This window comes from Oncorhynchus nerka, linkage group LG23, assembly GCF_034236695.1.
Source record: "Oncorhynchus nerka isolate Pitt River linkage group LG23, Oner_Uvic_2.0, whole genome shotgun sequence".
Classification (NCBI taxonomy): Eukaryota; Metazoa; Chordata; class Actinopteri; order Salmoniformes; family Salmonidae; genus Oncorhynchus; species Oncorhynchus nerka.
The window spans coordinates 6,326,090-6,341,481 of record NC_088418.1 but is presented as its reverse complement, the minus strand read 5'-3'; the positions used below and the strand labels follow the sequence as shown (position 1 = coordinate 6,341,481).

Below are 15,392 nucleotides of genomic sequence, written 5' to 3'. Positions count from 1 at the left end.
AATGATATCTGTACATTCCATTCCAACGTATCTCATCACAAATTTAGGATCTGTAATAGTCCACTTTGAAATCCCAAATAAACAATGTACATTTCTTTTTAAACAACAACACAGAAAACATGTATTCTAGTGATGCATTGGTCAGCTGTTTGTTTACCCACACCCACCCGCAATACCCACACCCACCAGCAATACCCACACCCACCAGCAATACATTTAACATTTAAGTCATTTAGCAGACGCTCTTATCCAGAGCGACTTACAAATTGGTGCATTCACCTTATGACATCCAGTGGAACAGTAGTGCATCTAAATCTTTTAAGGGGGGTGAGAGGGATTACTTTATCCTATCCTAGGTATTCCTTAAAGAATACCCACACCCACCAGCAATACCCACACCCACCCGCAATACCCACACCCACCAGCAATACCCACACCCACCAGCAATACCCACATCCACCCGGAATACCCACACCCACCAGCAATGAATGAACCATTAACAATTAATGAACATGCACCTGTGGAACGGTCGTTAAGACACAAACAGCTTATAGACGGTAGGCAATTAAGGTCACAGTTATGAAAACGTAGGACACTAAAGAGGCCTTTCTACTGACTCTGAAAAACACCAAAAGAAAGATGCCCAGGGTCCCTGCTCATCTGCGTGAATGTGCCTTAAGCATGCTGCAAGGAGGCATGAGGACTGCAGATGTGGCCAGGGCAATAAATTGCAATATCCGTACTGTGAGACGCCTAAGACAGCACTAGTTCTAGCCCTCCCTTCTCCTAACATTAGACTACTGTTCTGGCCATCTTACCAAAACATTAGACTACTGTTCTGGCCCTCTCTTCTCATAACATTAGACTACTGTTCTGGCCCTCTCTTCTCATAACATTAGACTACTGTTCTGGCCCTCTCTTCTCATAACATTAGCCTACTGTTCTGGCCCTCTCTTCTCATAACATTAGACTACTGTTCTGGCCCTCTCTTCTCTTAACATTAGCCTACTGTTCTGGCCCTCTCTTCTCATAACATTAGACTACTGTTCTGGCCCTCTCTTCTCATAACATTAGACTACTGTTCTGGCCCTCCCTTCTCATAACATTAGACTACTGTTCTGGCCCTCCCTTCTCATAACATTAGACTACTGTTCTGGCCCTCCCTTCTCATAACATTAGACTACTGTTCTGGCCCTCTCTTCTCTTAACATTAGCCTACTGTTCTGGCCCTCCCTTCTCATAACATTAGACTACTGTTCTGGCCCTCTCTTATCATAACATTAGACTACTGTTCTGGCTCTCCCTTCTCATAACATTAGTGAATTAAACTCTGACACAGTCCTTTTTACCCCAGTGGATCCGAAGGGTAACTTTTTTAGCGCGCATACAGTTACGATTCGACCACACAGACGGGGTCATTTCAGTTTGGTACACCAGAAGTACATTCGTTTCCAGTGAAACGCTGCGTTTGCCTCGCAGCGTTGCTGAGGCAGTTGCTTCTGTGTGGTGCGTAGGTAGGATTTATCCAACGTAAGCATCAAACTGTGTGCTGTAGACGGTTTGACAGAAATGGTAGCAGAAGGTGAATGTTGAACTGTTGTTGCTCACACACCTAGATGACCCTGTTTGGTGCCACGACGCTGTCGGTGTGATCGAGGCGTTGGGCCCTAAAGCTTAGGCTTTATTTAATAACAGCAGATAAAAACAATGAAAGACAAAAAATAATATGTAGCCTGTAGATATAAATCGCGCAAAATAAATTACATTTACTCAACCTTCAGCCACAAAATATTTCATGACGCTAAACCCACCCACCACTTGGATATAACCGCAGACACCGTGGGATAACCCACGGTTAACCCATAACCCATCACTAATATATACGTCTCAAATAGCACCCTATTTTCTAAATAAGTAGTGCACTATATAGGGAATAGGTTGCCATTTGGGACATGTGTGTCTAACTTACATCCAAGGAAGGTTCGGGCATATCTGGGAGCCCTCCACCCAGTCCCTCTAAGGGGTCACCGTGCTGCAGAGGGTGATTGTTAGGGCCGGGCTGTTGTTGCTGTGGGGGCGGAGCCTGTTGTCGTGACGGCTGAGGAGGTCCACTGTGATGCAATGGCTGTCCCGATTGGCTGCCGGGGTGCGATTGGGCGTGTAAGCTATGCTGTAACAAGTTGTGGGACTGGTCAGTGATGGCAGGATGAGGTATCTGAGAAGGGAAGAAGAAAGAGAGAGTAGAGAGCGAGAGAGAGAGACAGAGAGAGAGAGAGAGAGAGAGAGAGACAGAGAGAGAGAGAGAGAGAGAGAGAATAGAGAGAGAGAGAGAAGGAGAGAGAGAGAGAATAGGAGAGAGAGGGAGAGAGAGAGGGAGAGAGAGAAAGGAGAGAGACAGAGAGAGAGCGAGAGAGAGCGAGAGAGAGCGAGCGAGAGAGACAAGGAGAGAGACAAGGAGAGAGAGAGAGAGAGAGAGAGAGAGAGAGAGAGAGAGAGAGAGAGAGAGAATAGGAGAGAGAGAGAGGGTGAGAGAGAAAAGGAGAGAGAGAGACAGAGAGAGCGAGCGAGAGAGACAAGGAGAGATAGAGAGAGAGAGAGAGAGAGAGAGACAGAGAGAGAGAGAGAGAGAGAGAGAATCATTGATATGATAGTGTGAGTTGAGTTCTGTACGTTGGGTCATGTAAATTAGAACAGGGTTGAAGATAATAATCACTTCTATGTCTGCAGTGTTAAAGCTTACTGCAGTTGCATATAACCTGTAGTGGGATACAGTTTGCCAATGTTTAAATCAAATCAAATTGTATTTGTCACATGCGCCGAATACAACAGGTGTAAACCTTAGTGAAAAGCTTAGTTACAAGCCCTTAACGAACAAAAATATAAAAATAAGTGTTAAGTAAAAAAATAGATAAGTAGAAAATAAAAAATAGCAGCAGTAAAATAACAATAGCGAGGCTATATACAGGGTATTACGGTACAGAGTCAATGTGGAGGCTATATACAGGGTATTACGGTACAGAGTCAATGTGGAGGCTATATACAGGGTGTTACGGTACAGAGTCAATGTGGAGGCTATATACAGGGTATTACGGTACAGAGTCAATGTGGAGGCTATATACAGGGTATTACGGTACAGAGTCAATGTGGAGGCTATATACAGGGTATTACGGTACAGAGTCAATGTGGAGGCTATATACAGGGTGTTACGGTACAGAGTCAATGTGGAGACTATATACAGGGTATTACGGTACAGAGTCAATGTGGAGGCTATATACAGGGTGTTACGGTACAGAGTCAATGTGGAGGCTATATACAGGGTATTACGGTACAGAGTCAATGTGGAGGCTATATACAGGGTATTACGGTACAGAGTCAATGTGGAGGCTATATACAGGGTGTTACGGTACAGAGTCAATGTGGAGGCTATATACAGGGTGTTACGGTACAGAGACAATGTGGAGGCTATATACAGGGTGTTACGGTACAGAGTCAATGTGGAGGCTTTATACAGGGTATTACGGTACAGAGTCAATGTGGAGGCTATATACAGGGTGTTACGGTACAGAGTCAATGTGGAGGCTATATACAGGGTATTACGGTACAGAGTCAATGTGGAGGCTATATACAGGGTGTTACGGTACAGAGTCAATGTGGAGGCTATATACAGGGTGTTACGGTACAGAGTCAATGTGGAGGCTATATACAGGGTGTTACGGTACAGAGTCAATGTGGAGGCTATATACAGGGTGTTACGGTACAGAGTCAATGTGGGAGGCTATATACAGGGTATTACGGTACAGAGTCAATGTGGAGGCTATATACAGGGTATTACGGTACAGAGTCAATGTGGAGGCTATATACAGGGTATTACGGTACAGAGTCAATGTGGAGGCTATATACAGGGTATTACGGTACAGAGTCAATGTGGAGGCTATATACAGGGTATTACGGTACAGAGTCAATGTGGAGGCTATACAGGGTATTACGGTACAGAGTCAATGTGGAGGCTATATACAGGGTTTACGGTACAGAGTCAATGTGGAGGCTATATACAGGGTATTACGGTACAGAGTCAATGTGGAGGCTATATACAGGGTGTTACGGTACAGAGTCAATGTGGAGGCTATATACAGGGTATTACGGTACAGAGTCAATGTGGAGGCTATATACAGGGTGTTACGGTACAGAGTCAATGTGGAGGCTATATACAGGGTATTACGGTACAGAGTCAATGTGGAGGATATATACAGGGTATTACGGTACAGAGTCAATGTGGAGGCTATATACAGGGTGTTACGGTACAGAGTCAATGTGGAGGCTATATACAGGGTGTTACGGTACAGAGTCAATGTGGAGGCTATATACAGGGTGTTACGGTACAGAGTCAATGTGGAGGCTATATACAGGGTATTACGGTACAGAGTCAATGTGGAGGCTATATACAGGGTATTACGGTACAGAGTCAATGTGGAGGCTATATACAGGGTGTTACGGTACAGAGTCAATGTGGAGGCTATATACAGGGTATTACGGTACAGAGTCAATGTGGAGGCTATATACAGGGTGTTACGGTACAGAGTCAATGTGGAGGCTATATACAGGGTGTTACGGTACAGAGTCAATGTGGAGCTATATACAGGGTGTTACGGTACAGAGTCAATGTGGAGGCTATATACAGGGTGTTACGGTACAGAGTCAATGTGGAGGCTATATACAGGGTGTTACGGTACAGAGTCAATGTGGAGGCTATATACAGGGTGTTACGGTACAGAGTCAATGTGGAGGCTATATACAGGGTATTACGGTACAGAGTCAATGTGGAGGCTATATACAGGGTATTACGGTACAGAGTCAATGTGGAGGCTATATACAGGGTGTTACGGTACAGAGTCAATGTGGAGGCTATATACAGGGTGTTACGGTACAGAGTCAATGTGGAGGCTATATACAGGGTGTTACGGTACAGAGTCAATGTGGAGGCTATATACAGGGTGTTACGGTACAGAGTCAATGTGGAGGCTATATACAGGGTGTTACGGTACAGAGTCAATGTGGAGGCTATATACAGGGTGTTACGGTACAGAGTCAATGTGGAGGCTATATACAGGGTATTACGGTACAGAGTCAATGTGGAGGCTATATACAGGGTGTTACGGTACAGAGTCAATGTGGAGGCTATATACAGGGTGTTACGGTACAGAGTCAATGTAGAGGCTATATACAGGGTGTTACGGTACAGAGTCAATGTGGAGGCTATATACAGGGTATTACGGTACAGAGTCAATGTGGAGGCTATATACAGGGTATTACGGTACAGAGTCAATGTGGAGGCAATAGACAGGGTATTACGGTACAGAGTCAATGTGGAGGCTATATACAGGGTATTACGGTACAGAGTCAATGTGGAGGCTATATACAGGGTATTACGGTACAGAGTCAATGTGGAGGCTATATACAGGGTGTTACGGTACAGAGACAATGTGGAGGCTATATACAGGGTGTTACGGTACAGAGTCAATGTGGAGGCTATATACAGGGTTTTACGGTACAGAGTCAATGTGGAGGCTATATACAGGGTGTTACGGTACAGAGTCAATGTGGAGGCTATATACAGGGTGTTACGGTACAGAGTCAATGTGGAGGCTATATACAGGGTATTACGGTACAGAGTCAATGTGGAGGCTATATACAGGGTGTTACGGTACAGAGTCAATGTGGAGGCTATATACAGGGTGTTACGGTACAGAGTCAATGTGGAGGCTATATACAGGGTGTTACGGTACAGAGTCAATGTGGAGGCTATATACAGGGTGTTACGGTACAGAGTCAATGTGGAGGCTATATACAGGGTGTTACGGTACAGAGTCAATGTGGAGGCTATATACAGGGTGTTAAAGTACAGAGTCAATGTGGAGGCTATATACAGGGTATTACGGTACAGAGTCAATGTGGAGGCTATATACAGGGTGTTACGGTACAGAGTCAATGTGGAGGCTATATACAGGGTGTTACGGTACAGAGTCAATGTGGAGGCTATATACAGGGTGTTACGGTACAGAGTCAATGTGGAAGCTATATACAGGGTTTTACGGTACAGAGTCAATGAGGAGGCTATATACAGGGGGTACCGGTACAGAGTCAATGTGGAGGCTATATACAGGGTGTTACGGTACAGAGTCAATGTGGAGGCTATATACAGGGGGTACCAGTACAGAGTCAATGTGGAGACTATATACAGGGTGTTATGGTACAGAGTCAATGTGGAGACTATATACAGGGTGTTACGGTACAGAGTCAATGTGGAGGCTATATACAGGGGGTACCGGTACAGAGTCAATGTAGAGGCTATATACAGGGGGTACCAGTACAGAGTCAATGTGGAGACTATATACAGGGTGTTATGGTACAGAGTCAATGTGGAGGCTATATACAGAGGGTACCGGTACAGAGTCAATGTGCGGGGGCACTGGTTAGTCGAGGTAATTGAGGTAATATGTACATGTAGGTAAAGTTAAAGTGACTATAAATAGACAATAAACAGAGAGTAGCAGCAGCGTAAAAGAGGGGTCTGGGTAGCCCTTTGATTAGCTGTTTAGGAGTCTTATGGCTTGGGGGTAGAAGCTGTTAAGAAGCCTCTTAGACCTAGACTTGGCGTTCCGGTACCGCTTGCCGTGCGGTAGCAGAGAGAACAGTCTATGACTAGGGTGGCTGGAGTCTTTGGCAATTTTTAGGGCCTTCCCCTGACACCGCCTGGTATAGAGTTCCTGGTTGTCAGGAAGCTTGGCCCCGGTGACGTACTGGGCCGTACGCACGACCCTCTGTATACATGCCACAAGGCAGTACATTTGAAAACATGTAAACTTTAACTTACAGAGTCAGGCATGCTGTGTGTGAGGGGTTTGTCCTGTGCCATGTTTGGCGGGTGGGACAGAACGGGGCCGTGCATGAAGTCGTTCATGGTCGTACCACCAGGGTTCCCATGGGGGAAGTCAAAGCCCCCGCTGTGGCCCTGGTAACTGTTACCTAGTAACACAAAAAAATCACAACAAGCCAGTTACTTTCAGAGGTTATTTTTCTTTTTGTTTATTTGTTTGTTTGTTTATATAAATCACATAACTATGATATGACACAAGTACAGATGTTTTTATGTACACAGAAACATAATCTAAAAACTCATTGTTGGTACCATGGCCCTATGTTCCTCCAGGAACTAAGAGGATTAAGTTAAGAAGAAAGTATCTCAGTAAATAATGTACCATGGCCCTATGTTCCTCCAGGAACTAAGAGGATTAAGTTAAGAAGAAAGTATCTCAGTAAATACTGTACCATGGCCCTATGTTCCTCCAGGAACTAAGAGGATTAAGTTAGGAAGAAAGTATCTCAGTAAATAATGTACCATGGCCATATGTCCCTCCAGGAACTAAGAGGATTAAGTTAGGAAGAAGGTATCTCAGTAAATAATGTACCATGGCCCTATGTCCCTCCAGGAACTAAGATGATTAAGTTAGGAAGAAGGTATCTCAGTAAATAATGTACCATGGCCCTATGTTCCTCCAGGAACTAACAGGATTAAGTTAGGAAGAAGGTATCTCAGTAAATAATGTACCATGGCCCTAAGTTCCTCCAGGAACTAAGAGGATTAAGTTAGGAAGGAGGTATCTCAGTAAATAATGTACCATGGCCCTAAGTTCCTCCAGGAACTAAGAGGATTAAATTAGGATGAAAGTATCTCAGTAAATAATGTACCATGGCCCTATGTCCCTCCAGGAACTAAGAGGATTAAATTAGGAAGAAAGTATCTCAGTAAATAATGTACCATGGCCCTATGTTCCTCCAGGAACTAAGAGGATTAAGTTAGGAAGAAGGTATCTCAGTAAATAATGTACCATGGCTTCCGTATTCGCTGTTGTTGCCCCCCTGTTGGGGCGGGTAGGGCGAGGGCCCTGGGCCGAGCAGGGCGATCATCTCCATCACGTTGGGCAGGGTCATCTGGGTGGGGCTCATGGTCTTGAACCTCTTGGCCATGGGTCCATCTGGATCCTCCTTGATGTGGATATCAGACTTGATGGCCACAGGTCTCCAACTACACGAAGGGTCTATGGTCACCTCCTCAAACTCCGAGCTGGGCGTGGCGGGGGGGGGGGATGACGTAAAGAGAAAGCCGCAGAATGAGCGCTTTATTCCTGCATCCCAATAAACAATGGTTCCACTTTACAGAAGTCAACAACATAGTGTAAAATATCTTTATTAAGCTAAAATCTCTCAAGGAGGTTGATAAGTGATAACGTTCATGGTGATTGGTGCAGTAGGAGGTTTTTATGAGTATGGTGAGGATGTTGGGAAAGTCATCTTACTTTTGGATGGCATTAAGAATCCCCCACATGTACTGGTCAACTTCTAGTCCCTCTAGCAACGCTGTTTTACTGCGGAGGACAGAGAGGACGTAAACATTACAGAGAGGACGTAAACATTACAGAGAGGACGTAAACATTACAGAGAGGACATCAACATTACAGAGAGGACATCAACATTACAGAGAGGACATCAACATTACAGAGAGGACATCAACATTACAGAGACATCAACATTACAGAGACATCAACATTACAGAGACATCAACATTACAGAGAGGATGTAAACATTACAGAGAGGACATCAACATTACAGAGAGGACATCAACATTACAGAGAGGACATCAACATTACAGAGAGGACATCAACATTACAGAGAGGACATCAACATTACAGAGAGGACATCAACATTACAGAGACATCAACATTACAGAGACATCAACATTACAGAGAGGATGTAAACATTACAGAGAGGACATCAACATTACAGAGAGGACATCAACATTACAGAGAGGACATCAACATTACAGAGAGGACATCAACATTACAGAGACATCAACATTACAGAGAGGATGTAAACATTACAGAGAGGACATCAACATTACAGAGAGGACATCAACATTACAGAGAGGACGTAAACATTACAGAGAGGACATCAACATTACAGAGACATCAACATTACAGAGAGGACATCAACATTACAGAGACATCAACATTACAGAGAGGATGTAAACATTACAGAGAAGACATCAACATTACAGAGAGGACATCAACATTACAGAGAGGACATAAACATTACAGAGACATCAACATTACAGAGACATCAACATTACAGAGAGGACATCAACATTACAGAGAGGACATCAACATTACAGAGAGGATGTAAACATTACAGAGAGGACATCAACATTACAGAGACATCAACATTACAGAGAGGACATCAACATTACAGAGAGGACATCAACATTACAGATGTAAACATTACAGAGAGGACATAAACATTACAGAGAGGACATCAACATTTACAGAGACATCAACATTACAGAGGACATCAACATTACAGAGAGGACATCAACATTACAGAGAGGACATCAACATTACAGAGAGGATATAAACATTACAGAGAGGACATCAACATTACAGAGAGGACATCAACATTACAGAGAGGACATCAACATTACAGAGAGGACATCAACATTACAGAGAGGACATCAACATTACAGAGAGGACATCAACATTACAGAGAGGACATCAACATTACAGAGAGGACATCAACATTACAGAGAGGACATCAACATTACAGAGAGGACATCAACATTACAGAGAGGACATCAACATTACAGAGAGGACATCAACATTACAGAGAGGACATCAACATTACAGAGACATCAACATTACAGAGAGGATGTAAACATTACAGAGAGGACATCAACATTACAGAGAGGACATCAACATTACAGAGAGGACGTAAACATTACAGAGAGGACATCAACATTACAGAGACATCAACATTACAGAGAGGACATCAACATTACAGAGACATCAACATTACAGAGAGGATGTAAACATTACAGAGAAGACATCAACATTACAGAGAGGACATCAACATTACAGAGAGGACATAAACATTACAGAGACATCAACATTACAGAGACATCAACATTACAGAGAGGACATCAACATTACAGATAGGACATCAACATTACAGAGAGGATGTAAACATTACAGAGAGGACATCAACATTACAGAGACATCAACATTACAGAGAGGACATCAACATTACAGAGAGGATGTAAACATTACAGAGAGGACATAAACATTACAGAGAGGACATCAACATTACAGAGACATCAACATTACAGAGAGGACATCAACATTACAGAGAGGACATCAACATTACAGAGAGGACATCAACATTACAGAGAGGATATAAACATTACAGAGAGGACATCAACATTACAGAGAGGACATCAACATTACAGAGAGGACATCAACATTACAGAGAGGACATCAACATTACAGAGACATCAACATTACAGAGAGGACATCAACATTACAGAGAGGACATCAACATTACAGAGAGGACATAAACATTACAGAGAGGACATAAACATTACAGAGAGGACATCAACATTACAGAGAGGACATCAACATTACAGAGAGGACATCAACATTACAGAGAGGACATAAACATTACAGAGAGGACATCAACATTACAGAGAGGACATCAACATTACAGAGAGGACAGAGAGGATATAAACATTACTGATTGAATTCAAGATAAACATGGTGGTCATTGATCTTTTCAACTCTTTGTGTAACTGAGTATTTCAGATATAACATAAATACCTTTATTCAATGTAGTTTTACAGGTAACAGTGCACATTAATTCAACATTACTGTATAAGTCCCAGTTTCACCCAGCCAGGTTAGAATCACCCACCCCGTGTTCAACCGCAGTCCCAACTTACTTGCATACAGGACATCGCCACGTTCCTCGCTCACAGTTCAACTGTAAGTAGGATTCCAAATCAAAGCACTGGACATGTTTACAGTCATGACCTCTGGCTGGAAGTTGGATCCTCCGGAAGGTGATCGGACATTTGAGGGAGACCTTGATGGCCGTCTGTTCAACACCGTCCTCGCCGTTCAGAGTCGTGTTGCCAGAGGACGCCGCTACGCTGCTGAAGTTTCTCTTAACTGGGGAGATGGGAGGAGGAACACAGTGGAGATGAGAGGAGGACCACAGTGGAGATGAGAGGAGGACCACAATGGAGATGGGAGGAGGACCACAATGGAGATGAGAGGAGGACCACAATGGAGATGAGAGGAGGACCACAGTGGAGACAAGGGAGATGGGAGGAGGACCACAGTGGAGATGAGAGGAGGACCACAATGGAGACAAGGGAGATGGAAGGAGGACCACAATGGAGATGGGAGGAGGACCACAGTGGAGATGAGAGGAGGACCACAGTGGAGACAAGGGAGATGGGAGGAGGACCACAGTGGAGACAAGAGGAGGACCACAATGGAGATGGAGGAGGACCACAGTGGAGACAAGGGAGATGGGAGGAGGACCACAGTGGAGATGAGAGGAGGACCACAGTGGAGATGAGAGGAGGAACACAATGGAGACAAGGGAGATGGGAGGAGGACCACAATGGAGATGGGAGGAGGACCACAGTGGAGATGAGAGGAGGACCACAGTGGAGATGGGAGGAGGAACACAATGGAGATGGGAGGAGGACCACAATGGAGATGAGAGGAGGACCACAATGGAGATGAGAGGAGGACCACAGTGGAGACAAGGGAGATGGGAGGAGGACCACAGTGGAGATGAGAGGAGGACCACAGTGGAGATGAGAGGAGGACCACAGTGGAGATGGGAGGAGGACCACAATGGAGATAAGGGAGATGGGAGGAGGACCACAGTGGAGATGAGAGGAGGACCACAGTGGAGACAAGGGAGATGGGAGGAGGACCACAGTGGAGATGGGAGGAGGACCACAGTGGAGATAAGGGAGATGGGAGGAGGACCACAGTGGAGATGAGAGGAGGACCACAATGGAGATGAGAGGAGGACCACAATGGAGATGAGAGGAGGACCACAGTGGAGACAAGGGAGATGGGAGGAGGACCACAGTGGAGATGAGAGGAGGACCACAATGGAGATGAGAGGGAGGACCACAGTGGAGAGATGGGAGGAGGACCACAGTGGAGATGGGAGGAGGACCACAGTGGAGATGGAGATGGGAGGAGGACCACAATGGAGATGAGAGGAGGACCACAATGGAGATGAGAGGAGGACCACAGTGGACAAGGGAGATGGGAGGAGGACCACAGTGGAGATGAGAGGAGGACCACAATGGAGATGAGAGGAGGACCACAGTGGAGACAAGGGAGATGGGAGGAGGACCACAGTGGAGATGAGAGGAGGACCACAATGGAGATGAGAGGAGGACCACAGTGGAGACAAGGGAGATGGGAGGAGGACCACAATGGAGATGAGAGGAGGACGACAATGGAGATGAGAGGAGGACCACAATGGAGACAAGGGAGATGGGAGGAGGACCACAGTGGAGATGAGAGGAGGACCACAATGGAGATGAGAGGAGGACCACAGTGGAGATGAGAGGAGGACCACAGTGGAGATGAGAGGAGGACCACAGTGGAGATGAGAGGAGGACCACAGTGGAGATGGGAGGAGGACCACAGTGGAGATGAGAGGAGGACCACAGTGGAGATGGGAGGAGGACCACAATGGAGATGAGAGGAGGACCACAGTGGAGATGAGAGGAGGACCACAGTGGAGATGAGAGGAGGACCACAGTGGAGATGAGAGGAGGACCACAGTGGAGATGGGAGGAGGACCACAGTGGAGATGAGAGGAGGACCACAATGGAGATGAGAGGAGGACCACAGTGGAGACAAGGGAGATGGGAGGAGGACCACAATGGAGATGAGAGGAGGACCACAATGGAGATGAGAGGAGGACCACAATGGAGATGAGAGGAGGACCACAATGGAGATGGGAGGAGGACCACAGTGGAGATGAGAGGAGGACCACAGTGGAGATGAGAGGAGGACCACAGTGGAGATGGGAGGAGGACCACAGTGGAGATGGGAGGAGGACCACAATGGAGATGGGAGGAGGACCACAATGGAGATGGGAGGAGGACCACAGTGGAGATGAGAGGAGGACCACAGTGGAGATGGGAGGAGGACCACAGTGGAGATGAGAGGAAGACCACAGTGGAGATGAGAGGAGGACCACAGTGGAGATGAGAGGAGGAACACAGTGGAGATGGGAGGAGGACCACAATGGAGATGAGAGGAGGACCACAGTGGAGATGGGAGGAGGACCACAATGGAGATGGGAGGAGGACCACAGTGGAGATGAGAGGAGGACCACAGTGGAGATGGGAGGAGGACCACAGTGGAGATGGGAGGAGGACCACAGTGGAGATGGGAGGAGGACCACAGTGGAGATGGGAGGAGGAACACAGTGGAGATGGGAGGAAGACCATAATGGAGATGAGAGGAGGACCACAGTGGAGATAAGGGAGATGGGAGGAGGACCACAGTGGAGATGGGAGGAGGACCACAGTGGAGATGGTAGGAGGACCACAGTGGAGATGGGAGCAAGACCACAATGGAGATGGGAGGAGGACCACAGTGGAGATAAGGGAGATGGGAGGAGGACCACAGTTGAGATAAGGGAGATGGGAGGAGGACCACAGTGGAGACAAGGGAGATGGGAGGAGGACCACAGTGGAGATGGGAGGAGGACCACAGTGGAGATGGGAGGAAGACCACAATGGAGATGGGAGGAGGACCACAGTGGAGATAAGGGAGATGGGAGGAGGACCACAGTTGAGATAAGGGAGATGGGAGGAGGACCACAGTGGAGACAAGGGAGATGGGAGGAGGACCACAGTGGAGATGGGAGGAGGACCACAGTGGAGATGAGAGGAGGACCACAGTGGAGAAGGGAGGAGGACCACAGTGGAGACAAGGGAGATGGGAGGAGGACCACAGTGGAGATGGGAGGAGGACCACAGTGGAGATAAGGGAGATGGGAGGAGGACCACATTGGAGATAGTGTCAGTCAGTACCAGAGGAAGAGGGTCAGTCAGTACCAGAGGAGAGGGTCAGTCAGTACCAGAGAGAGAGGGTCAGTCAGTACCAGAGGGAGCGGGTCTCTCAGTACCAGAGAGAGAGGGTCAGTCAGTACCAGAGAGAGAGGGTCAGTCAGTACCAGAGAGAGAGGGTCAGTCAGTACCAGAGAGAGAGGGTCACTCAGTACCAGAGAGAGAGGGTCAGTCAGTACCAGAGGGAGAGGGTACCAGAGAGAGAGGGTCAGTCAGTACCAGGGGGAGAGGGTACCAGAGAGAGAGGGTCAGTCAGTACCAGAGGGAGAGGGTACCAGAGAGAGAGGGTCAGTCAGTACCAGGGGGAGAGGGTCAGTCAGTACCAGAGAGATAGGGTCAGTCAGTACCAGAGGGAGAGGGTCAGTCAGTACCAGAGAGAGAGGGTCAGTCAGTACCAGGGGGAGAGGGTCAGTCAGTACCAGAGAGAGAGGGTCAGTCAGTACCAGGGGGAGAGGGTCAGTCAGTACCAGGGGGAGAGGGTCAGTCTGTACCAGAGAGAGAGGGTCAGTCAGTACCAGGGGGAGAGGGTCAGTCAGTACCAGAGAGAGAGGGTCAGTCAGTACCAGGGGGAGAGGTCAGTCAGTACCAGGGGGAGAGGTCAGTCAGTACCAGGGGGAGAGGGTCAGTCAGTACCAGAGAGAGAGGGTCAGTCAGTACCAGGGGGAGAGGGTCAGTCAGTACCAGGGGGAGAGGGTCAGTCAGTACCAGGGGGAGAGGGTCAGTCAGTACCAGAGAGAGAGGGTCAGTCAGTACCAGGGGAGAGGGTCAGTCAGTACCAGGGGGAGAGGTCAGTCAGTACCAGGTGGAGAGGGAGCGGGTACCAGAGGGAGAGGGTTACTCAGTACCAGAAGGAGGGATAACAGTAGTGTACCTTTGGTGATGCAGTGCTCTGCAGGCAGTAACCTCTTCTTCAGTAAGCCTTGCAGGACGGATCGTACAGAGGGTCTGTGGACCAGCTGCAGTACAAACAGGTGAGACTGTAGAGGAGAGGAGCATCATAATTTATACCATCATCATCCTCATTATCATCACCATTATCATTACCATCATCCTTACCACAATCCTCATCATCATCACCAGTATCACCACAATCATCGTCATCATCACCACAATCCTCATCTTCATCATCCTCCTCATCATCACCACAATCCTCATCATCACCACAATCCTCCTCATCACCACAATCCTCATCATCCTCATCCTCCTCATCATCACCACAATTCTCATCATCCTCATCCTCATCATCACCACAATCCTCATCATCACCACAATCCTCATCTTCCTCATCCTCCTCATCATCACCACAATCCTCATCTTCCTCATCCTCCTCATCATCACCACAATCCTCATCATCCTCATCATTAGTAGCAGTAGTGGTTGTTGTTGTCAG

General features: G+C 46.9%; 1 protein-coding gene across 1 annotated transcript in view; it reads right to left on the bottom strand.

Moving 5' to 3' along the window:
* The window catches only part of LOC115122124 (zinc finger MIZ domain-containing protein 1-like), a 142,701-nt gene that overhangs the window by 2,583 nt on the left and 124,726 nt on the right, over nucleotides 1-15,392 (bottom strand). The window contains exons 14-19 of the mRNA XM_065008450.1: nucleotides 14,874-14,979; nucleotides 10,823-11,051; nucleotides 8,355-8,423; nucleotides 7,887-8,122; nucleotides 6,872-7,023; nucleotides 1,970-2,215 (exon numbers count right to left, since the gene is read on the bottom strand). Coding sequence (XP_064864522.1) covers nucleotides 1,970-2,215; nucleotides 6,872-7,023; nucleotides 7,887-8,122; nucleotides 8,355-8,423; nucleotides 10,823-11,051; nucleotides 14,874-14,979 — 1,038 coding nt within the window. The remainder of the gene's footprint in view (nucleotides 1-1,969; nucleotides 2,216-6,871; nucleotides 7,024-7,886; nucleotides 8,123-8,354; nucleotides 8,424-10,822; nucleotides 11,052-14,873; nucleotides 14,980-15,392) is intronic.